A 22820-nucleotide genomic window follows, 5' to 3' on the forward strand; every position below is an offset into this window, starting at 1 on the left:
ATATCTTTACCTTTATGTTTTGAGTGTAAGAATTTTATTGGCTGGTGGTCAGTTAATATTTTGAATTTATTCCCGTAAAGGTATGGTCTGAAATAATTGACGCTCCATAGTATTCCTAGGAATTCTTTGTCTGTTGCTGAGTAATTTTTTTCATGATTGTTTAGCGTTCTTGATGCAAAGCAGATTGGATGACCGTCTTGAGATAGGACAGATCCAATTGCATAATTTGATGCATCTGTAGTTAATGTAAATTTTTTTTCAAAATTGGGATATCTTAAAATTGGGTGAGAACTGATTAAATGTTTTAATTTTTCAAATGCTTCGACATAGGTGGGATCTTTTAGATTTATTTTAACATTTTTTTTCAAATACTTGGTTATTGGCTGTGCTACTTTAGCATAATCTTTTATAAATTTTCTGTAATAACCTGTTATACCTAAGAAGCTTTTTATTTGCTTCTCTGTTCGTGGTAACAGTAATTTTTCTATGATTGCGATCTTATTTGGATTTGGCTTAATGCCCTCTTTTGTAAGGATATGTCCTAGAAACTCAGTTTCCTTTTTCATGAAGTTACACTTGTCAATCTGTATTTTTAAATTTTTCTCTTCTAATATTTGGAATATTTCGTTAATAGCTTAAATATGTTCTTTTAATGAGGTGCTGAAAATAAGTATATCGTCTAGATACACGACGCATTTTTTATTAATGTGATACCTAAGTATTTCATTCATAAGTCTTTGGAATGTGGCAGGGTCATTTTTCAACCCAAATGGCATTCTTATAAACTTATATAGTCCATGTGGCGTTACGAATGCTGTTTTTTTTTCTGTCTGATTCTCGGACTAAGATCTGATGGTAGCCTTTGGCTAAATCTATTGTAGTGAAGTATTGAGCTCTTCCTAGTTTATCCAAAATAGAATTAATGTTCGGAATCGGAAATTTGTCGTCTATGGTTATTTCATTTTCTATCTATATTTCTATTACTATCCTAAACTTTTTATTTCCTGAGTTGTCGATCTTCTTCGGGATTACTATCAGTGAATTGAATTACTCTTTCTAATTATACCCTGTTCTTCCATTTCTTTTATTTGTTTCCTAACTTCTTCCTCGTGTTGTGGTGGGTATCTATAAAGTTTTGAGTTTAACTGTTCCTCTGTATTGGTCCGTATTTCGTGTTCAATTTCTGTCGTACTAGTTAGTTGGTCTCCCTCCTTAAAAAAAAGTTTGCTAAATCGTTGTACAATGACTTTAATTTCTCTGACTTCTTCTTCATTTAAGTGGTCGAGTTTCAAATTCTCTAAGTTTTTACTGCTACTTTCTAATACGGAAACTTCTTCGTATTGATATGGATTGTTTATAATTACGTTTTCTTTTTGATTTTTGACCTTCCTCTCAATGTTTATAAATGCATTCAAAAAATTTAGGAGGTCTATCCCTATGATAAAATTGTATTTTCTTCCCTTAAGCGGGGCTAATTTCCATCGTACTCTTGCGTTATTTGGTAAGTTAAATTCTTTTGGGGCTGTGGTATGAATTTCGTACGCTATTACGTCTTTGCTGTTAATTGTAGTGTATGGTATGGGCGTATTTAGTCTCACTTTTCTGTAACCGTTAATCTGGTCGCTAACTAAACTCAAGGTGGCTCCTGTGTCTATTAAGGCCACGTATTTCTGTTTGTCTATGTTAAGTTCTATTAGTGGTAACCCATCCGAGGCGGCTTCGTAAAAAAACCGTATTATTGAATTCTGCCTGTGGATAGTTTTCCATTTGATTATTGTCGTGTTTACTGTTCGAGTTATGGTCACTGTTGTAGTTGTCATTTTCGTATCTGCTTTGGTCGGTATTGTTTTGGTGTTGGTTGGCTTCTATGTTATCTACCTCCATAGGTACCACATTCGCTGGCCTATTTTGCCTAGACTGATGTGATCCTGCTTGTTGATTCCACTGATTATTTTGATATCGTCTACTTTGTCCGGAGTTATTGCCTCTAAAATTCTGAGGGGTATTGTTCTGTCTAACTTGTCCTGAATTGTTGCTCTGATAATTTTGATGTACATTTTGCATTGTATTGTTTTGCTGATTATATTGTTGATAGGTATTCTTATTTTGCTGTGCATTTTGCATTGTATTGTTTTGCTGACTATATTGTTGATTGGTATTCTGGTTGTTGTTCCTGTAATTGTTTTGATTAGGTCTTCCTTTCCTATACTGATACCTAATGCAACTATTCTCATATCTGCGTTGCATCATTATCTTTAATATAGTGCTTAAGTCTCTGACTTCGTAGATCTTGTCTAGTAAAGTGCCTTGTGTCATTTCTTTGGCTGTGTTAACTAATAAACTTTCGACATTAGTTAAATCTATAAAATTATCATTCATATGATACACAATTAATTCATCATTTTTATATTTTATATTTTGAATTTCTACTGCAAGCTCGCTCACCGAATTCACTTTCAGGTCACATATCCTCTTGTAGATTTGGTGCGGCTCCGTGTCTGGTCTGTACCTTAACTTCAAGGTGGCTTTTATCAGGTCCCAGTTGTCCGGCTCCGGGATATTTATTACTGCATCCTTTGCTTGACCCTGAATTGTCCTGTAGAATATTGTCCTTGTGGCTTCTCTCTTGAGTTGTGGGTCCTCTACCGTCTGTAACAGGTACTCCACGCTACTGAAGAAGGAGTTGATGGAGATTTCCCCGGTTCCCGTAAAGGTTGCCACACGATTGATGTTTTTGAACAACCGCTCTTGTTGGGCTGGGTTGTTTCCATTTCCTTGGAGCTGTACATACGCTTGTTGCAGTTGCTCCAGCTGTCTTTCCCTTATGGCCAATTGTTCCAAAAGATCCGCTTGGGGCTTCTGGCCGTTATCGTGAGCCATCCTGCTGTTGTCGTATGAAGCGATCCTTCGCTGCCTTCTTCTATCCAGGTTGAGTTGATTTCCTTCTTAGCGCTGTCTAAGTCGATTTTAGTTCGATCTTTACAGGCATTAATCCACTGATTTTTAGTTGGATTTAATGCTGTTGCGCTGCTTGGTCTGGTTTTGCTTTGATCAATGCACTTTTCTATGCACTGCACCACGTTCACTTAGCGGACTGATTTTTAGTTCGCTTCTGTTCGCTGACTTTTTGTATTTTTTATTTATCACAAAAAATTTTTGTTATATTTTTTTTTCTTCGCGTTAAGTTCGATTTGAATAATCACTGGACCCTCTTTAATTAAAAAGGATCCTACCGACTGCGCCAATTTTGTTTAAGGAGTCGCGAAGTTTTAAAAAAAATAAATTATTTGTAAGTAAAAACACGTCAAGCGGGGTTGGTGGGCAAAAATCAACTGAATATTCTTTATTGATAATGTTTTAAAGAAAACTTAATTTAGGTTTACAGAAGTGCTTATTACGAATTATTCTGGTTGACATGTGTAAGATCGTTGGCCTCTAGTTAGCCTGAATTTAATAACGATCGATGAACTATGCATTTCCTGTTTACTGTGTTATATTGCTTTTTTGGATTCTTAGAACTTATTTTGGTTGGCATGTGCCAGATCGGTAACCTGTGCATTTCCTGTTTGCTGTATTACTTTAATATATTGTTTATTTAGCATTTAATGAGTTAAGCAATTCTTGTACTTTATTATTAAGAGGTGGTAAAGAAGAAATTGGGTTTTGGACATATGTGGGAAGTGAAGTGGGGTTATACGTAACTCGCGTTCCGCGTCCGGTTGGGGCTGGCGGGCACGAGAGTGTTCGAGGAGCGGCAATAAAATTTGAATAAAACGAAAAACAGAGTTTGAAAAACCGGCATAGAACGGGAAACGCGGCTGAAACAGGGGCCAGAAGTAAGGGGCATACATGGCAGCTCCAGCATCCTGAAATAAATATTGGATTAATACAGGAAGCAGCCAAGCGACACCAAAATACTTACCTGCAGCGAAGCAAATGAGAAGTCCTCTCCGCACCAGCTTTCGAGTGTTGCCAGCGTAAAGCCAGGCTCAGCCGGCTGAGGACGATTGAAGGGCGAGAGAGAGAGACGAGAGGCGAGAGAGGTCGTGTGGAGAGAGAAAGGATGAAATAGAAAGGAGTGAAGAAATGCGAAAACTTACCTAGAAAGTTGCAAAATCACCATGAGCCAGGGAAGGGGGCGCCTCGATAGGCGATCGATTGGCACTAGATGAAAGTGCGATCGATGGGTACACAAATGGTAATATCGGCCAAAGGTGGAAATATCGCAACGAGCAGGTGGCAACGCCGCACCGTCGATATCGATATCGCACATCGATCACACCCGAATGGTGTGACCAGGCGGAGGAAGCAAATAAAAGGAGTAGAACGCAGCGATGAGCAGCGAGGTGGGGATCGATAGCACACGAGTATCGATGTCCCAGTGGAGTCAGGAAAGATATCGGCGCGGGAGATTCAAGTTGCTACGAGGAGGATGACCAGCGCTGTAGAAACTCAACGGAGTTAAGAGCGTCGTGGGAGCATCGAGGGAGCAACGAGGGAGCGCCGCGGGAATCACAAGGACTCGAAGGCTAGGATAAACAAGAAAACGCCGGAGAGTAGGAACGAGTTTAAAATGTTTCCCGAAGTAAGGGGGGAATGTGAGGAGTTGAATAACTCCCCACAAATAGAAACAGCAGCAGATGGCCGGCCGCTTGCCAGATACGCGGCGAATTCGCGTAGTAACGGCGCGGCGAGGAGAGCGAGAGAGTTTGGAGACCAACGAAGGAGAGCGAAGGAGTTTGGAGACCAATGAAGAAGAGCGAGAGAGTTTGGAGACCAAGGATGGAGATCGAGAGAGAGTGGAGACTTCGCGGGCAAGGCAAGAGTGCCGTGTGCAATAGCGGGTAACGGGACTCCACCGGACTTTGGACTCTCCCGTGAACTTTGGACCGGGAGAGGAAGTGCCACATCTCGGCGGTGGAGCGGCACACAGGCGTGCCACAAGCATCACGGGAATCAGCGGGATGGCAGCAGTGGGCGGAGCATCGATTGGAAGCGGTACGGGAACGACAAGTGGGTCATCCAGGAGGCACGGACTTTGGACCCAGAGTGGAGAGATCCAGCGGGCCGTGCGCAAAAGGGAAATAACGGTTCCCGGAGGCCCTATATAAGGCCGCAGAGCGCTGGCAGCTGGATCAGTCGATCACAAGGAGTCAAACCGTCAAGATCACTCAGATACCAAAGTGAACAATCAAACAACCAGATAATCTACAAGGGAGCAGCAGCAAGTCGAGTCGCCAGAGAAGCAGCGCCGTGGGAGCCTACAAGGAGCGAGATTGCTACGTCGAGACGTTCGGGATTGGGATACCAGGAATCTCCGAATTGAGACGCAGGTAGCTGAGATCCAGAGGGCATCACACGGCTAGGTCAAGGCGGTCGATTAACCCTGTCCACAAAGTCCTGGCGTTACGCCTGGAAAGAGTATAACAAGCCAGAAGGGAGAGCGGTCGATCGGTAAGGTCTCGAGTGGAATTGTCCAGGAGAGCCCTACGGATTCGACTTGCGAGGTCCCGGAGCAGCGTGCCCGAACCACGAGTATAACAAGCCAGAAGGGAGAGCGGTCGATCGGTACGGTCTCGAGTGGTATTATCCAGGAGAGCCCTACGGATTCGACTTGCGAGGTCCCGGAGCGGCGTGCCCGAACCCCGAGTACCAAAAGCCACACGGAAACGTCCCGGACAAAAAGCAAAAGGGTGAGGCTAGGGTGGAACGTTCGTTTACACTAGGCGTGGAAGCGAAGTAAGGCGCGAGGCAGCTTCCTGGCGTTCCGCCTTGACTGTCCGCGCGGGCTGAGCAGAAACCCCAGTGGGACCATCCGGGACAGAGCAAGGGACAGGTGGCGGTGTGTCGAAAGGAGCGATCCTGGAGAGCGCAGCTTCTGTTCACCCTAGTCTGAGAACGGTGACGCTTCCCTAAGCCCGTACGGCCGATACCCCTCGCGATTCCGAGTCGTTACCAGCAGTCACCAAGTCACGCGTGAGAAGTGAACAGCGAGCGAGCGTCTTCAGGGAGCTGCGCGGATCTTCAGGGAGCGGCGAGGATTTTCAGGGAGCTGCGAGTATCTTCAGGGAGCTACAGGACTGGAGCACCGAGTCATCAAGGCGAGAGGTCGTCGAGTCATACAGGACCGTCGGAAGCACCGAAGGTCACAAGCAACGAGTCAAGGCCAACCAAGCGACTAAGACACTTGTAATAATATACCCGCAATAAAACCCAATACGAACCCGTGAATTCTGTGCTTTCTCACTGGGCTACTGGGCGGTCACGTTAATATAAATTTGGTGGGACGAACACACAATATACTGAGCTAGCCGCACGAATCTCGTAGCGAGCAGACCATAAAAAACAGTTCGTTACAGTATTGTCGGCTGATTCCCAGGTTGACGACTTCCAAAATGACCGCCCGCAGGGAGTCCCTGAGACCTAATTGATGTTTCTGACCCCCCCGATAGAGATGTCTTCCTTTCGACCTGCCTCATCAACTCAGCAAAGCCTTCTTTGATATTTTTGTCAATCTTGTCGCCGATAAACCGTTCCATTTCAGCTCGAAACTGGTTCTGGGATTCTACCACAAAGTTCCTCAAATCGCTACCATGGCCCTGGTTGTCGACTCCTTCGAGGCTATACTGTTCTTGGATCGGATCTAGCTGGATGTGTGAAAAAGTCGGTATTGGTGTGGAGTTGTCGCCAAGCTCTAATCTTTTTGGGTTTCCCACCCGGTTTAGAGTGTGAAACGGCATTGGTTGCAGTGGGGGACAAGTGAATGATCCTGCGTTCCCTACAGGGGTCTTAAGGTTCCCGCAATCTTCCATATTATTTCCATTCTTACCCATTTTAATTTGATGATTTATTTCTTCAAAAATTATTAATTCGTAATTTTGTCTTTCAGGAAACAGAAGGGGAAAGAACTACTATAAACTGTCCCATCCCCTACGGTGAACTGATCTGCGGCGCTATTTCTCTAATGGACTGTCCTCGACCTTGGAACATGATAACAACATTTAACGTTTAACACAAAACAATGACAGAGACGACTCTTTCCAACTTCGACTCAGTCGAAGTTTGGGAGCCAAGGGTGTCATTTTATTTAGTAATCAAAAATCCATGTTTCTTCACTAACCATCATCCCATCGACCTCTCGATACATCTTAACCGCCGTTCGTCAGTCAAGGACACCGAGGAATCATCCAGAAGCTTCTGAGACTCCTGTTCTTAAGAAACTCAGGACTCCGGATTTCGGTTGTATTGGCGACTGCCTGAAGAAAAAGGATCTTTTTACGTTCCCCCGACTGTTGCTCCTGTATCTCGATCGCAAATCTTCCAGTTCGCTTGGACCAGCTGATGTCGTCGAGAAAGGAACACAGTACAGAACGTTTTCTTTCTTTTCTTACTTTCCTAATCCAAACTTTATTTCTCGTCTTTCCCCCAGATCTTTCTGCTGTTCGCCTACCGGTCAGACGAGGACTTCATAAAGATCTATGGGAAGAGGAAAATCCTGTTGGAGACTGGTGCGTTGCCATTTATATTTGAAAGTTGGGCGCCAATATTGTTATGTCCCAAAATAGGACTACGTGTGTCCGCAAGTGGGCAGCGCCGGCTAGCTCTAGAGCACTTGGGGTGTGGGTACTCCAACCCTGCCCACACACGCAACAATAAACAAACAGATGTTTGTACTTCACAACACGCTGCAACAGCTGTTTTATGGCTGGACCAAAACATTGACGAAATATGCGAAACTATAAAACTAACACAACACGTGATTATCACAAAACTAATTCCCCGACTTGTTCCTTTCTAGGTCACAGGACGCCATCAGATATATTGTGGGCTTTTGGGGGCAAACCGTAGCAGCCGTAGATGTCTCCGACTGCCCCTTGGACCGGTCACCGTAAGATACCTTGGAACCGTTTACATGTTCCCTCCCCTCTGAAAGATATGTCTACTCCATATTCATTCTAGTACCATTTATTCACTTAAATTATTTACAGGGCTTCAGCTTCCCGTAAGGAAACCCATCAACCACCGCCCGCTGGGTGCAACAGTCACACCAAGGGATTTACGTAGACGGGTTGACTGGTCTGTTTTCTTTATTTCGGTCCCTACCTAAAAGAGCTCTCTTAAGCGGATCCCAGACCCGAGGATAACACACGAACCTATTCTACGCGGTCGCTGGAGAGGATTCCCCGTGGGATTAACAAGTGCGATAAATTGCAAAAACTAACAGATACAAATGTGAAAAAACACTCGCCGTGAATTGTTCACATCCGGCAATAAACAGTTTAAAATTTGTGATATAATAAATAAATAATAGTGCAATATGGGTAGTATCTATGTGCAATATATATATAGGTTAATTTTTAAGTGCTATATAAGATCCCCTCCCCCAACAAATTTTATATGAAAAGAATATAAATAATTAGATAAACAAATAACTAAATAAATTAAGGGACAACACAACATAAAGATAAAAGGGTTATTTTGCGTTAAGCAGCCGATCTTTTCCAGGTCCGGTTGGTGACGTTATTCCACGTGCTGTTACGCGCAATGGAATCCTCCACCGAATTCTGGGGAGGATTATGCCCCCTCCTGGAGTGAATTCTCCACGCGCGGGGATGACTTCTCGCAGGCACGACGGGTTCCTCCAGGTAGCTAGCGGCTGGAGGCGCCGGACTCGCCGATGACGTAAACTCCGGCCGAGAACCGGGGTTGCTCCAAGAAAGAACTTGGCCAGGCCCTAATTAATGGAGCCTGGCCACTACCTTTCTTGTCTCTTCTCGCTGGCCTAAAATGGAATTCCTATTGGACTTTTCCCCCACTAACCGGAACGCACTCACCGTAGGGTCTTGACCAGTCCGGCTTCAGAGACCGTTCTCCGGCGTCGGCGACCGGCGAAAACTTTGCACGGGCGGGCTCACTCCTTTTTATTTATCGGTACTGCGTTCGATTTTTGCTGAACTTGTCTAGGCGCTGATGGCCACTTGAACACCACGACCGCGTGAGGAGATTGCTAATTCACCGAACCCGCTGCGACTGCGCGCCGCCGACACCAAATCTGAACTGATCTAGTGTCGGCCATTTTCTTTCCGCTAACCCAAGCAGATTACGGACCTCTGTTCCCTGCATTCTGGGTCAATAACCTCCATTTGTCCGGTTTGAATTTGAATTCGCCCCCGAACTGACTCCAATTTCCACGTTGCCCATTACTGGAAACCCTAAACCCACTTTGCATCCCTGGTTTTCTCTATTAGTAGATTACTGAGGGATGGCGACATAACACTCGGTTCTAAGCTTTAGAGCTTTTTGAGAGTGGGACTTATTGCTATTGAGTGATTCTCTAAATTTGGACTTTGGACTCCAGACTTGGGTCCCGAAATCTGAGTATCCTGATTTGTGGGAACGTGCCGATAGTCTGAACAGCGGCTCGTTCTAATTATTAAGTCTATAAACTGTGGTTTTTTGTTTCATGGAAATTTCTTCTGGCTTGCTTATAGCTTGGTAATTTTCCATTGGCTTGTTGACAATTAAATTTGGGTTCTTATTTCTTAGAGGGTGTCTCGAGGGTGACTGCATAATGTCTGCATGTATGTGTGGGTGTGTGGACATGTACATAGGAGTATGTGGTGCAATGGATACCCTGCAGTTCCACAATTGAGTTAAGCGCCCAATCATCACGAAGCCGACTGCGACGTCGGCAGAGAAGCCAGCGACGCCGGCAGAGCTGAGCGCAACGGCGGCAAAGCGACGCGCTCTCAGTCGGGTCCGCAAAGAGAACGCACAAAAAGTAATTTTGGGCTTTCCCTCTCTCGCCATGTCTCAGACGGAAAAGTGCGTGTGATGGGAAGGAGGCCCAGCAACTAAAATATATAGACTTTTGTGCACCCATGCCTTTTGAATAATGCGACATTTGTTCGTAAATGATAAGTTTTAAGAATATATTTTTATAAACCGATTTGCACAGTCGGATATGTCTATAAATACCCTGCTTTTATGTGCAAGATGCAACAACGGATTAGCGGAACCGTTCTTGTTGTTTTTCTGGAAGGCACGCGACTTTTTTCGTCTGTTTCACTGGGGCTTACTTATGTGAAGGAGTAAGAATTGCACGCAATTAACGTAGTTAAATAAAAAAAACCAGTGGTTTAAAAGTGATACCTATACGATTCCCAGGTAAGTCTGTCGCAGACCAATATTTATTTAATCAGTGAGAGTAAAAACAAGTTAATGTATATTAAAAAAATGGAAAATACAAGATTCCCAAAAAAACACGTGGCGGAAAAAAAATAGCTGTGAAAAATATTAATTTTTGACGTGAAAAACAACAAATGATGCATATAAATAAACAAATGAATGAATCTGTGAAAAAATTTGAAAATCTTATTGAGTGCTAAGTTTCTTGGGACCAAAAATAAGAGATGTTTGTTTTTATAATATATTAATAACATTAAAGCATAATTTTTATTATTGTGTAAGTAAACAAACATGGCTATTTAAATAAAAATCTCAAACATCTCTAATTTTCCGTCCCTGAAAAAGTGGTATTTTTTCCGCATCTGCAAAACAAATAAATTATTTAATAAATAATAAAAAAATACATAAACGATTACTTTCGGTCACTCGTTTTTATTCTCGTCTTGTTTTATTTTTAAAACTAAGTTTTTCTTATACTAGATGCAATCGCCCTGGTGGATCCCTCGGAGCCTCCCGAAAAGGCGCAGCAGAAGGCAATGCGGTGCGTTAAAAACTTGAGTTGTACCAAAAAAAAGGCAGCGCCGGCACCAGATGCTGAGAAGGAGGTGCCAGCGACCCCGATAACACCGGAAACCCCCGAGCTCAAATTTTAAATTAAACAAATAAAAATAAAAATTACAACTGAAATTTTATTTGCTGCTAAGCGCTCAACGTGTGCTAAATGTGCGCTTTTTCGCTGCTCAATCGAGCGCTCAACATGTGCTGAATGTGTGCTTTTTCCGCTGCTTAATCGAGCGCTCAACATGTGCTGAACGTGTGCTTTTTCTGCTGCTGAAAAAAGCGCTCAAAAGGGTGCTCAAAAAAGCGCTCAATGCGTGCTATTTTTTGAGCACTGATGAACCCTAGGACATGCCTATGTTAATTTAAGCACTTACGACAAATTGTGCGCTCAGTGATGAGCTTTTTGCAGTGATTGAGTGCTCAATAAGCGCTGAATGGTACTGCAGGGTATGTCACTCCCCCCCTCCGTTGAATTTGGCCTGTCCTCAGGTCGATAATCTTGGGTATAACATTACATTTTCTTCTATGTTAATTTGATTGGGTAGATCGTTTACAATTTCTGTACATTTTGATGTTTCTTCCTTTATCTTAAACATATTGTTCGTACCCAGAGGTGCTCAACATGACCACACCCAACCAATCAAGCAGTAGCCAAGTTGGGAAAAGTACAAGGCGCTCAGTAGCACCCACTGCATATGAGAATTGCTAATCAGCGTATTATATGTCTCACTAACTCACCGTCTCACCGACTCAACGGCACACTGACCCGCCAATGCAGTCAGCACATTTTGCAGTGTCAGCCAATTACGCAAAGCCAACTACGCAAACTGCTACCATAATCATAATTCCCTGACCTACTTTTGAATATATATAGAATTCCGTGTTCCAAGTAGTATATAAGCAGGTACCAACTGGAGAATAAATCAGTTATCAACGCATCTCATAACTCCGCGGTTCTACTTCCTACAGCCTAGTACTCAGATCGGCTAAGAGTTTCACTAGTCGAAAAATCTTATTCTTTGTAGTGTGACCGAAGTTTTCAGAGTCCTTTTCATTTAAAGTCACAGATATTGTGTTCATTTCGTCCATGACTACATCCTTAGCTAACATTCTTCTTATTTTTCTTCCTTTTCTTGCCTTCCTTTTATGCCACATCTCATATGGTGTTTTTTCATAATTTCTAAAGTTATATTTGGTGACCAATTAACTAAATAAGTTGCTGTTAAAACAGCTTTAACCCAAAAACTTGCTTTGTCAGCGATTGTTCTAATCATCCGCTCTGGAACACCTTTCAACGGTGGGGTATGAGGAACCGTTAAATGATAACTGATACCTTTTTTGACACAAAATTCACGCATTTCATTAGAGAGGTATTACCTGCCATTATCAATATATAGACTTACCATTTTTAAGTTGAAATGAGCCTCACTTTTCACCACAAATCTTTGAATACAAAAAACACGTCTGATTTATAAGTTATTAAATATGTCACACAGTAATATGTATATTGATCATAAATACTACATATTAGTTTTGATTATCAATAGTTGAGGGCATAATCGGATTACATACATCAGAATAAATATTAGCCTAGATTGCTTTCCGTTATTACACACCTCACATAATTCATTTCTATTTAGCTGTATGCTTTTTATAAGTTCAACATCTTAAAACAATCTATTTCGTATAATTTCTAAGAACTTCCCTACACTAATATGGCCCAATCTTTCATGCCACTAGCGATATTCTGCATTATTTTAAATTTTGGATGTATCACTGTGGACGGCAGTACACGTAGTGGCGAAGCGCGCAAGAGAGCGTGCGAAGACAACTACTATATATAGCCGCAGAATGGAAAATCTGCCATTATGGTCCGATCGTAACGAGTGATACACCAATCAAAAGGTATCGCAAAAACTAAGAAGATTGCATACCAAGACTTTCAAAGTATAGATTTGTTTGGGAGAAAAAGCAGTGAAAGTGTAAAAGTAAAAATTTAGACAATTAGAGCTGCTGGATACGGTGGGGATAAAAGCCCCCGGCTGTTTAGCTAGTTTTATTATGAGAATACGCGTCGAATGACACCTCATTTGTTGATATCCGATGTCCCGTTCAAAAGTAATTCAAAATCAAGATTTTCTTCTTCTTCCCACAAAAAACCCTTTGTTTGTGGGTTTGTATGTAACCCATCTTAGTTTTAGGGTTTTGGAAACCCTATGGGTGTATAAAGTAGCTTGATTTAGAAAACGTTTGTTCTACGACTTTTGGAAAAACCAGCTAGTTTAGCGGAAAATAAAAAAAAAAACCAGACTTATATATCTCTGAAAAGATAATTTAATTTGCTAAATACCCTTTATATAGTAAAGTTGTCTGAATATAATAGATCCAGAGTTATGACAAAAAGTTATTTTTTAAAACCACTTTTTGACTATTTTCTCAAAATTGAGTAGAACAATTTCTTTTTAAATTTCAAATCATATAGCCCTTGAAATTCCTCAACATTTAATATATAACACTTTTTGCCCTAAAAATTACCGTTTGGAAGATATTAAGCGATAAAAAGTGCAACTCGTTTTAGCTCCGTATACGAGAAATGTCATACTTATTGGAATAAACAAGAAAAAAAACCAAATTGATGAAAAATATTCCTATTCGATTTTTTCAAACGGAAAATCTGTTATGGTTTTAGGGTTTTTTACTTGCATGAAGCTAATCGAAAAAGGAAACTTGATCTATTTGTTCTGCCACTTTGGAAAAACCCCTTTAGTTCGGCGGGAAATGTAAGAAACGACAGATTTCCCTTGGAATCTGAAACTGTACAGCCCTTGAGATTCCCATACTGAACCCTCCTCGAGGGTGTCGACTGGTAATGACGCTACAGTGCCTAATTTAAGGTGGCGTTCAGCTAAGATTAGGGGTCGAATCTGTGTGTTTGGTTTTTCAATAGCCAAGCCATATGGGGACGACTCCTAGTCATGGTACTGGGGTACTTAAACTCTTGTACAAAAAAAAACTTCTGATATCAAACAAAAACACCTCTTAACGAAGTAAAAAGTAGTGGCGAAAGCGCCTCTAACAAACATTTTTGATATCAACAATTGTGACGAAAGATGATATTACATTCGATAAAATAAATAAACTATATTAAATTTCTGTATTCGGCACGCTCCAACAGAAAATTTACGTGTAGGTAAATAAATATTTACTGTTGCGGGCCAGTAGCTATTAAATGTGGTTGCGGAGGTTTTTTTAGGCGGTTTTATATGTATTTTGTATGAGTTGTTATACCCGTTACTCGTAGAGTAAAAGGGTATACTAGATTCGTCGGAAAGTATGTAACAGGCAGAAGGATGCGTTTCCGACCCCATAAAGTATATATATTCTTGATCAGGATCACTAGCCGAGTCGATTTAGCCATGTCCGTCTGTCCGTCTGTCCGTCTGTCCGGATGAACGCTGAGATCTCGGAAACTATGGGAGCTAGGCTATTGAGATTTGGCGTGCAGATTCCTGAGCTTCCTACGCAGCGCAAGTTTGTTTCAGTAGACTGCCACGCCCACTCTAACGCCCACAAACCGCCCAAAACTGTGGCTCCTACAGTTTTGATGCTAGATAGAAAATTTTAACTGAAATGTAATGTTCTCATCAATACCTATCGATTGACCCACGAACCCGAATCTCACTCCCTACCCTCGAGTCCATGCTCATGACTGCTTGTGCGCGAAGGTGTGAAATTTTATTTTTGTGAGTTTTGTTCAAAATGTGCAGTTCTTATTTTAGAACAGAGAAAATTATAAATAATAAAAATAAAATATAAAATAATATATAAATAAAAACTGCACATTTTGAACAAAACAGAAACAGTCATGAGCATGGACTCGAGGGTAGGGGGTTCACTTTCTCCTGCTCATTCTCAGAAGATAACGAGGGGTCACAATATTTGAAATGCAATAAAACGGGAGGGTTCCGTGGAATACCAAACACACTGATTATGGTATGAATATACGCTTGCAATTAAAAAGAACTCATACAAAATACATTTAAAACCGCCTAAAAACCTCCGCAACCGCTTTTAATAGCTACTCTTAGATTAAGGCTTAGGAAATTCGAATTGTTGCATCGCGACATCTTATGCCAATGCTGGCCCGACCTTAACTGACCATTTATTCATATCTTGCTTACACAGAGATTGCCTTTCCTTAACGTATGTCGAATTGTACACCTTCGATATTTACCTACATCCTAACCCCTCCTACACCACGTTCACCCCCGGTAACTTGTTATCAATCCTTGTGTTCGTTTTCCTTCTAATAACCATTCTACTGGGGTATTGGGCTGCTCCTTATGTTCGAGAACCAATCGGATTGGTTCTAGGAGTACAACATGCCTGTATGCACTCCCTGTAGATGTCAACCTGTTAAGTGAACATTCTAGACTATAAAAATGACACCACTCAAAATGCTCAGGATCAGTTCTTCAAATGCCTCAGTACTGTATTCTAATAAAATAATTAGATCCACATCGGTCCTTGTAATCGCGCCGAACAACTCTAATCGTGCTTTTTACCTTTTAAACGAGTGGGTGAAAATTGTAAACAACATTATCGTGCTTTTTACCTCTTTAACGAGTGGGTGAAAATTGTTAACAACATTACAACACATAACAATATATTTTTTGAATAAAAAAAATTAAAACTAAAGCCTTAAAAATGGAGTCATTCGTTGCTTGTGATTTGTGCACCAAAAATGTGGAGATGAGTGAGTTTGAAACTCATTATGCTCAGTACTCAAAGCCTCGGAATGCCTTCGAGGTTATAATGTGTAAATAAAAAATAAGGTGTGACTTATGCTCTACCTTAGTTCATAATTATGAATTTGACGAGCACTATCAAAATTGTATTGGACCTAAAAATGCATTCAATATTTTAATGAATGCTGAAAAACGGCAATGACAAAACAGAAGGCAAAATCATCTGGACGATCATCCCACAACATCATCAAACGCTCTCAAACGGATGAGAATGGATGAGGGTAAGGAAGTACTCAACCAAGAAAAAAAGCTAAGATTAGCGAAACTAAAAAGGATTTAAAATTAGAACTTTTATGCCCTACTTGTGGTGATAAATATCTTGCAACAAGGGAACGTCAACACATATTGACCGATAAGCATAAAAATGTAAAAAGTAAAAAATAATGGAAATATAATTCTTCTTAACTCACAAACTGTTTTTCCTGTAAAATCATATCGAATCAATAGTACAGTCCAAAACACTATTGATTTAAAAGATTTTTATCAGCATTGCCAAAAAAATATAATTGAAATTATAAAGCATTGCATGATAGAATATAGAGCCATTAAATGCAACCTAAGAGTTTATGGTACCTATATTAAACAAACAGATGAAGGAGTTACTGTTTAAACAACAAAACATTTTGGGACTGCATATAAGTCTGTATACCAAAATGAAAACATTACCGATGAACTAAATATTGCAGTAGATAGCTTATTTGCATCGAGCAGTGAGTTTCAAGAAAAAGACTCTGGTTGGGCAATAAAAAATTTCAATTATTTTGAAATCACTATATCAAGCTAGAAAACATTCCTGCTAGTGGATACATACAGGCCCCGAAGAATATAAGAGCCCTGTCTTGCATCATATGGAGTTGCCTTGTTAACGACTACCCCACACGCGTAGGTCCGAAGAGAGGGTGAACTTTAAGGGCGGCGTGCGCCTGGTGGCGCTCGTGGCAGTCGTTTTATTCTGTTAACAATTCAGATCAGCCTCATACATTTCAAACTAACTTAATCTTACCGCAGTGTGCCCTCCTACGATTCACAAGACAATGAAAAGCACAATTTATGGCGGCATCCATTAAACCGATATTAGTAGGCCCGCACTTCAAGGGCCAAGAAATCCATACGAGATCGGATAAATTAACAAATACTAGATTTCTCTTACAATACTTAGTCTACCTATCGATTATAATGTTCGACCGTCGAGATCCCCGACCCCGTGAAGAACCGCTTCACTCAAATCCAAAACTGCAAGTTTTGAGACGGGCCGCAACATTATCCGAGATAGGCCATTGTCGTTCACGCGCACAGTAGCGCGTCTGACGACTCCATCAGCTCCGCTGTAGACCTCCTCCACGATTCCCTTGCGCCACTCTCGTCTGGGCAAGGCAGGATCGCAGACGAAGACCATATCGCCCTGGCGGATGGGCTCCGTTCTCCGGCACCACTTCTCGCGGCGCACAAGCGTAGGCAGGTACTCCAGGACCCACCTCCTCCAGAAACGATCTCGCAGCATGCGAGCAATCCTCCACTGCTTTCGCGTAGAACCCTCCTTGGGCAGCTCCGCATCCAATCCAGGCGTATTCGGCAGGTAGCTGCTCCCTTGAGCAGATCATTTGGCGTCAACGGCGCCTCTTGGTCCGCATCCACCGGCAAGTGGGTGAGCTGACGCGAGTTGACTACATTCTCCGCCTCGATCAGGAAACTCTCCAACACATGATCCCTCGGCGCGACTTCCTTCAGGGTATGACGCAGCACTCGTTTGACGCACTGCACCATCCGCTCCCATACTCCGCCCTCAGACGGGTTCGATGGGCAATTGAAATCACATTCAATGCTTCTGCTGGACAACTCACTCTGTATCCTCTCCGTCTCGAACACGTCTCCAAATCGCTTGGCCTCCCTGTCAGCTCCCACGAAGTTCTTGCCGTTATCACTCCGCAGTCTATGTACTGGTCCTCTACGGCAGACGAAGTTCCTCATCGCTATTATGCAGGAATCCGTCGACAGGTCATGAGCCAACTCCAGATGAATCGCCCTTGTCGTCAAGCATGTGAACAAGGCGACCCACCGCTTCTCTCTGTGACGGGATACAGTCACCAGCAGTGGCCCAAAGTAGTCCAATCCGGTGTACTTGAATGGCCATCCTCCCGCTTCCAGTCGATCCTCTGGTAGGGGTCCCATTATCGGCGGCATCGGCCGCGTTCGCTGCAACTTGCACTCGTTGCACGACGAGATTACTTCCTTCAGCACTCGTCTCATCTTCGTGACCCAGAATCTCGTCCGAATCTGAGCAATCGTCGCATCCACGTTTTGATGCTTCATCTGGGCATGAAAGTCCCTCACAATCAAATCCGTAAGACTGTGCCTGTGTGACAGTATTACGGGCCTCCTCGCACTGTACGGCATGCACAGCGCGGCATCAACTCTGCCATAAACTCGCAGAACTCCGTGTTCATCCACGTAAGGCGCCAGACCTCGAATCTCACTCGAGCTGGCGACGTCCTTTCCGCATTCCGCCGACCTCATCTCGTCGGGGAACGACTCCAACTGGGCCTGTCTGACTAACAGGTTCTCCGCGGCCTCACACTCCGATGCAGTGAGTCCGTACTCCTCGATCTTGCTTCTCTGCTTGCGACACCAACGCGCAAACCTCAAGACCCATGCTGTGGTCCTCACCAGGCGACTGAAGCTCGAGAATCTCTGGAACGGAATGGCAAATTCATCCGCGGCCATCAACGCAAACTCACCGGGCATCTCCTGTTCATCAGGTGCATCTGGAACACGCTTAGTTCCCTCCTCAGGCGCATCTGGAACACGCTTAGTTCCCTCCTCAGGCGCCGGCCAGCCGCTCGCTGGCTGCCTCAAAAATGCGGGTCCGCTTAACCAACGTGATTCCGGGCTAAGGTCCGCCTTATTCTGCGACCGCGTCGCATCATCCGCTGCGTTGTCGGCTGTAGGTACCCACCTCCACTGGGAAACCTTCGACGACTCCAAAATCTCCGCCACTCGGTTGCCAACAAACTGCTTGTACCGGCGGTGGGTGCTGCCGATCCATCTCAGCACCGTTTTGAGTCCGTCCACAACACCGTCTCGCTGATGTCCACACTGTGCTCCTCCTGGACAGTGTTCATCAGTCTGGTTCCAAGAACCGCTGCCTGCAGCTCCAACCTTGGGATCGACATCGTTCTCATCGGCGCGCACTTCGTCTTTGCGCACACGAAGCTAACCAGCACGCTGTCATCCTCGTACGTGACCCTCCAATAGGCCACCGCCGCGAATGCAGATTGACTTGCATCTACGAACACGTGCAACTCGACGGTCCGGACTGCTCCATGCCCGAAATAGTGACGAGGGCATCGGAACTGTCCCACGGCGTCCATCTCCCTGCGCCAGACCGCAAAGGCTCTGCCTATCTCCTCCGGTAGTGGTTCGTCCCACTAGATCTTCTGCATCCAGATCTCTCTCAACAACAGCTTCGCTTTAATCATCAGGCAGCACAGGAATCCCAATGGGTCGAACGTTGACATCAGCAGGCTCAAATACTCCCTCTTTGTAGGGACTCGATCTCCACTTAGAACGCTACTTGGCACTCGGTGATACTCCACGTTGAATCTGAAGTCGTCCGTGGCTACCTGCCAGCGCATTCCAAGGATCTTCTGCTGGGTGGTCCCAACGCCGCTTCCACGATGGGTGAGCTGGATGAAAACTGGCATAACTCGAATCCAGCCTCCGCATGTATCTCCTTCACTCGGTTAGATACACTTATAGCTTCGCTCTCTGTAGCGAAACTGTCCACATAGTCATCGACGTAGTGGTAGTCGATGATGGCCTTGACTGCCCTCGGGTCCGAATCCCGAAACTTCAGGGCATTCACCGTCTTTACGTAATGCCCAGCGCTCGGTGAGCAGGCTGCTCCAAAGGTCATTACGTTCATCTCGTACACATCCGGGTCTCGATCGTCGTTGCCATCCCTCCAAAGGAATCGTTGGGAACATCGATCCTCGGGTCGGATCAGCACTTGGTGGAACATCTCCTTGATGTCACCGCAGACTCCGACTGCTCCTTCCCTGAAGTGGAAGAGCACGGCTGGCAAGGGCTTGTAATGCTGAGGCCCCTTGTCCAGCGCCGAATTTAGCGAGGTTCCTCCAACCTTGGCTGCAGCATCGAACACAAGCCGGACCTTACCGGGCTTGTTCGGGTTTTCGACACCAAAATGTGGCAAATACCATAGCCGGTCGCTCGTCACCGCGACCTCATCCTGCTGCAGCTCCCTCGCATATCCTTTGGATACGTAACCCTTGATGATACGATCGTATTCCAGCGCCAACTGCCCGTTGCGCTTCAACTTCTTCTCCACATTGATCAGCCGTCTGTGCGCCATCTCATAGCTCCGTGGCAGCACAGCGTAGTCGTCCTTCCAGAGTAATCCCGTCTGGTAGCGACGCCCCACTTTCACCGTGGTATCTTCGAGGATCCTTTGTGCCCGCGCGTCATCGCTGCCTGCGACCTGTGGCGCGAGCTTCACACCAAAGCTTTCCATCGAAGTAGTCCTCCACCATCTTTTCCATCGTATCATCCATTGACACGGCTAGAAGGCAGGGCCTCGGTGACGGCGTAGTCGATTGCCCACTTACTGGCCCAAACACAACCCATCCAAGCTCGGTTGCGGCCGCATACGGTCCCTCTCTGGCAAACCGCCTCGTCCTAAGTGGCAATCCCAAATGTCCATGGTCCAGTCCGATGAGCAACTTAGGCACCACGTTGATGTAGGGCTTCATCGGCAGACGCGCATCCTTATGCACGCCCTGGACATCTCGTCGACCTAACGTCTGCATTGGCAGACTCAGGCTCGAAACGGAGTACACGTTCCTTAAAGCGTGGCGAGTGGGCTTCCCAGCTCCACTTATCTCTAGGCTCACCACGTTGCTGGGCTCTCTGCTGGCCCTTCCTCCAAACCATTGTATATTCAGCTGTCGATGTACGCCTCGCACTCCCAGATTCCTCCGTAGCTCGTCATCGATCATCGTGACGGAGGATCCTTCATCCAAGAGCGCGTATGTATCCACCTGGCGACCAGCTCCGTACAGCGTTACTGGCAGTATACGGAACAAAAGTCGGCCTCCCTCGGCGTCAACGCAGTTTAAGTTCCTCTGCACGGGCGCCTCCGCTGGCTGCGGGGCCCTTATCTCCAGCCTGTTTCTGGGGACATCCGACTGTAGGCTCCCCTCGTGGTCCCTGTAACCACCTCGTGGCGAAGACCTCCTGTCCGGGCCGCGTCTGGAAACTGCTGACTGCTGGTTTCCTCCGTTGTGGCTCCTGAAGCCACCTCGCTGCGCCGGCCATCTTCGCTCCTCGTCCGCACCATGTAGCAGACGGTGATGCAATCTGCGGCATCGGTTGATCTGGCACTCGCCATGTACATCGCAGGTTCTGGTCGTATGTCCACTCCGTAAGCATGTGAAGCAGAGCCGATGCCTCCTCACCATGCTCCACCTACCCGGTGGCGAAGCTCCAATGAACTCCCTGCAGCTCGTCGCAGCATGTTGCCCTCCACAAATTGGACAACCTCCATGCCGATCATCCTGTTGATCGCATCCGTTCTGGTCGACGCTCGCATGTAGAACTCGACGCCTCGGCTCCTTTCCCTCGACGTCCAAAACCGTAAACACGACGTTTGCGTACTCCTGCAGCCACACGCTGAAGTGCTCCACAGTGGGAAAGGGCTCGATCGATGCAGCGTGCCTGGCCCAGTCTACTCGCTTGCTCGTAGGAAGCTTTGCCACAAGCTCCTCCAACCTCTGGTTGTTCTCCAAGTCTGTGCAGTTGTATGCTTGGGTCGTCTCCACAAACGCACAGTTAAAGATCGGCCACTCCTCGGGCTGCCCTCCAAATACAGGCAGGTCCGGAAGCTTCCTTGGCCCGTACACTCTTTGGGATTCATTCGGCGTTATCGGGGCGTAGGACCCAACAAATGACGATGCTGTTGCCACGTTGTGGGTGCTCCCGCCCGGTAGCACGAATCCATGCGCTGTCTGCGCAACACTTGTAGCACACAGTGGCTCCACAAAATGATTGCTAGTCGTTAGCAATGGCGGTCCACTCCAAGATGGCGGCAGCGTGCAGGCCGCACTGCTCGCACCGACACCGCTATGTGGGACCGGCCCGACCCCGTTAGTTGAGGCCTCACCGTTAGATGTGGCTAATGGCGGTCCGCTCCAAGATGGCGGCCGCCCCGACGCTCCACTGATGGCGCCATCTGCGCTTGGGCCAAATGCGATTGGCGCGCAATTGGCGGTGCTCGCACTGTTAACCTGCTTTAGCTCCTCCTCCAACGCCGCGATCCTTTTCAAAAGGTCCGACGTGAGGGACTGGTTCGTCTCCGGCTCTGATCCCGCAGCTGTGACAGCAGTACTCCTCGGTTGGGACGCTACTGTAGTCACCGTAGTGGCTGGGCTAGAAATGGCCGCCGCCGAGGTTATGTTCACTCGCGGCCGGTTTTCTGCTCCACTACTCACTGGCTGCTGATCCGCTCGCGTTGCTGTAGGGGTGGCTTCCCCTCCTCTCAGCCGCGAGCTCCTCTTCGGGGAATGCTGCATCCTAACAGGTCCAAATACGGCGCTGCCTCAGCGCTCTCCAAAATGGCGGCACCTGTGCCTTCTGGCCGCTGGCTGCGGCAGGCGATGCTTGACGCTCCTTTCGTCTTCTGGCCCGCTGTCTGCGGACCCCGTGCTTGGCGCTCCTTGCGCCTCCTGACCGCTGTCTGCGGTCTCCTTAACTGACGCGGCCTGCGTCTCCCTGTCGCTGACTGCGACTCCGTCCGTACCCAGTGTTCGGCGCTGTCTGCGCCCGTCTATGTCGCTGCCTGCGACTCCTCTACTGGTACGGGAATTGCTCCTGGCAACTCTCTAGCTGGTCGTCAAGCCGTCCTCCAGCGCAAGTTGCCCTTACAGTCTCCCTAGGACTGCGAATAAAAGGAGTTGTCTTGCATCATATGGAGTTGCCTTGTTAACGACTACCCCACACGCGTAGGTCCGAAGAGAGGGTGAACTTTAAGGGCGGCGTGCTCCTGGTGGCGCTCGTGGCAGTCGTTTTATTCTGTTAACAATTCAGATCAGCCTCATACATTTCAAACTAACTTAATCTTACCGCAGTGTGACCTCCTACGATTCACAAGACAATGAAAAGCACAATTTATGGCGGCATCCATTAAACCGATATTAGTAGGCCCGCACTTCAAGGGCCAAGAAATCCATACGAGATCGGATAAATTAACAA

At 45.4% G+C, this 22820-nt stretch overlaps 2 protein-coding genes and 1 long non-coding RNA gene across 6 annotated transcripts; 1 reads left to right on the forward strand and 2 right to left on the reverse strand.

Annotated features, from left to right (window-relative positions):
* Window positions 1-3314: 3314 nt before the first annotated feature.
* Window positions 3315-4737, reverse strand: LOC136117630 (uncharacterized). The gene is made up of 3 exons (XR_010655157.2): window positions 4101-4737; window positions 3923-3997; window positions 3315-3866 (listed from the first exon to the last, which is right to left on the reverse strand). It is a non-coding gene; the product is annotated as an uncharacterized lncRNA (long non-coding RNA).
* A 1721-nt stretch (window positions 4738-6458) lies between these two features.
* Window positions 6459-8303, forward strand: LOC136117629 (uncharacterized). 4 transcript variants are annotated; one of them, XM_065868601.2, is made up of 6 exons: window positions 6459-6663; window positions 6726-6794; window positions 6890-7363; window positions 7430-7508; window positions 7799-7888; window positions 7989-8303. In XM_065868601.2, the coding sequence occupies exons 3-6, from the start codon at window positions 7342-7344 to the stop codon at window positions 8062-8064; spliced, it is 267 nt and encodes an 88-aa protein (XP_065724673.1). In that variant the 5' UTR covers window positions 6459-6663; window positions 6726-6794; window positions 6890-7341; the 3' UTR covers window positions 8065-8303. The 4 variants fall into 4 exon arrangements, with proteins under 4 accessions (XP_065724673.1, XP_065724671.1, XP_065724672.1 ...); XM_065868599.2 differs by having other exon boundaries at window positions 6890-7508; XM_065868600.2 differs by having other exon boundaries at window positions 6459-6794; window positions 6890-7508.
* Window positions 8304-16728: 8425 nt separating this feature from the next.
* On the reverse strand, window positions 16729-22141 carry LOC139354753 (uncharacterized). The gene is made up of 5 exons (XM_070999000.1): window positions 20180-22141; window positions 19178-20052; window positions 18849-19023; window positions 17213-18767; window positions 16729-17144 (listed from the first exon to the last, which is right to left on the reverse strand). Exons 1-5 carry the CDS (start codon window positions 22139-22141, stop codon window positions 16729-16731), a joined length of 4983 nt encoding a protein of 1660 aa, XP_070855101.1.
* Between the last annotated feature and the right edge of the window lie 679 nt (window positions 22142-22820).

This window comes from Drosophila suzukii, unplaced genomic scaffold, assembly GCF_043229965.1.
Source record: "Drosophila suzukii unplaced genomic scaffold, CBGP_Dsuzu_IsoJpt1.0 scf_20, whole genome shotgun sequence".
In the NCBI taxonomy this organism is placed as follows: domain Eukaryota; kingdom Metazoa; phylum Arthropoda; class Insecta; order Diptera; family Drosophilidae; genus Drosophila; species Drosophila suzukii.

Excerpts from the sequence above, each read along its gene's own strand:
- LOC136117629 (XM_065868600.2), top strand. The coding sequence starts at position 7,342 with ATGTCGTCGAGAAAGGAACACAGTACAGAACGTTTTCTTTCTTTTCTT. Across the intron at positions 7,509-7,798 it reads GAAAATCCTGTTGGAGACTG|GTCACAGGACGCCATCAGAT; the intron begins GTGCGTTGCCAT and ends GTTCCTTTCTAG. Across the intron at positions 7,889-7,988 it reads TGCCCCTTGGACCGGTCACC|GGCTTCAGCTTCCCGTAAGG; the intron begins GTAAGATACCTT and ends AATTATTTACAG.
- LOC139354753 (XM_070999000.1), bottom strand. The coding sequence starts at position 22,141 with ATGCAGCATTCCCCGAAGAGGAGCTCGCGGCTGAGAGGAGGGGAAGCC. Across the intron at positions 19,024-19,177 it reads TCCTTGGAATGCGCTGGCAG|CGAAGCTGTTGTTGAGAGAG; the intron begins GTAGCCACGGAC and ends TGATGATTAAAG. Across the intron at positions 17,145-17,212 it reads GGAGAATGTAGTCAACTCGC|GGAGCAGCTACCTGCCGAAT; the intron begins GTCAGCTCACCC and ends GATCTGCTCAAG.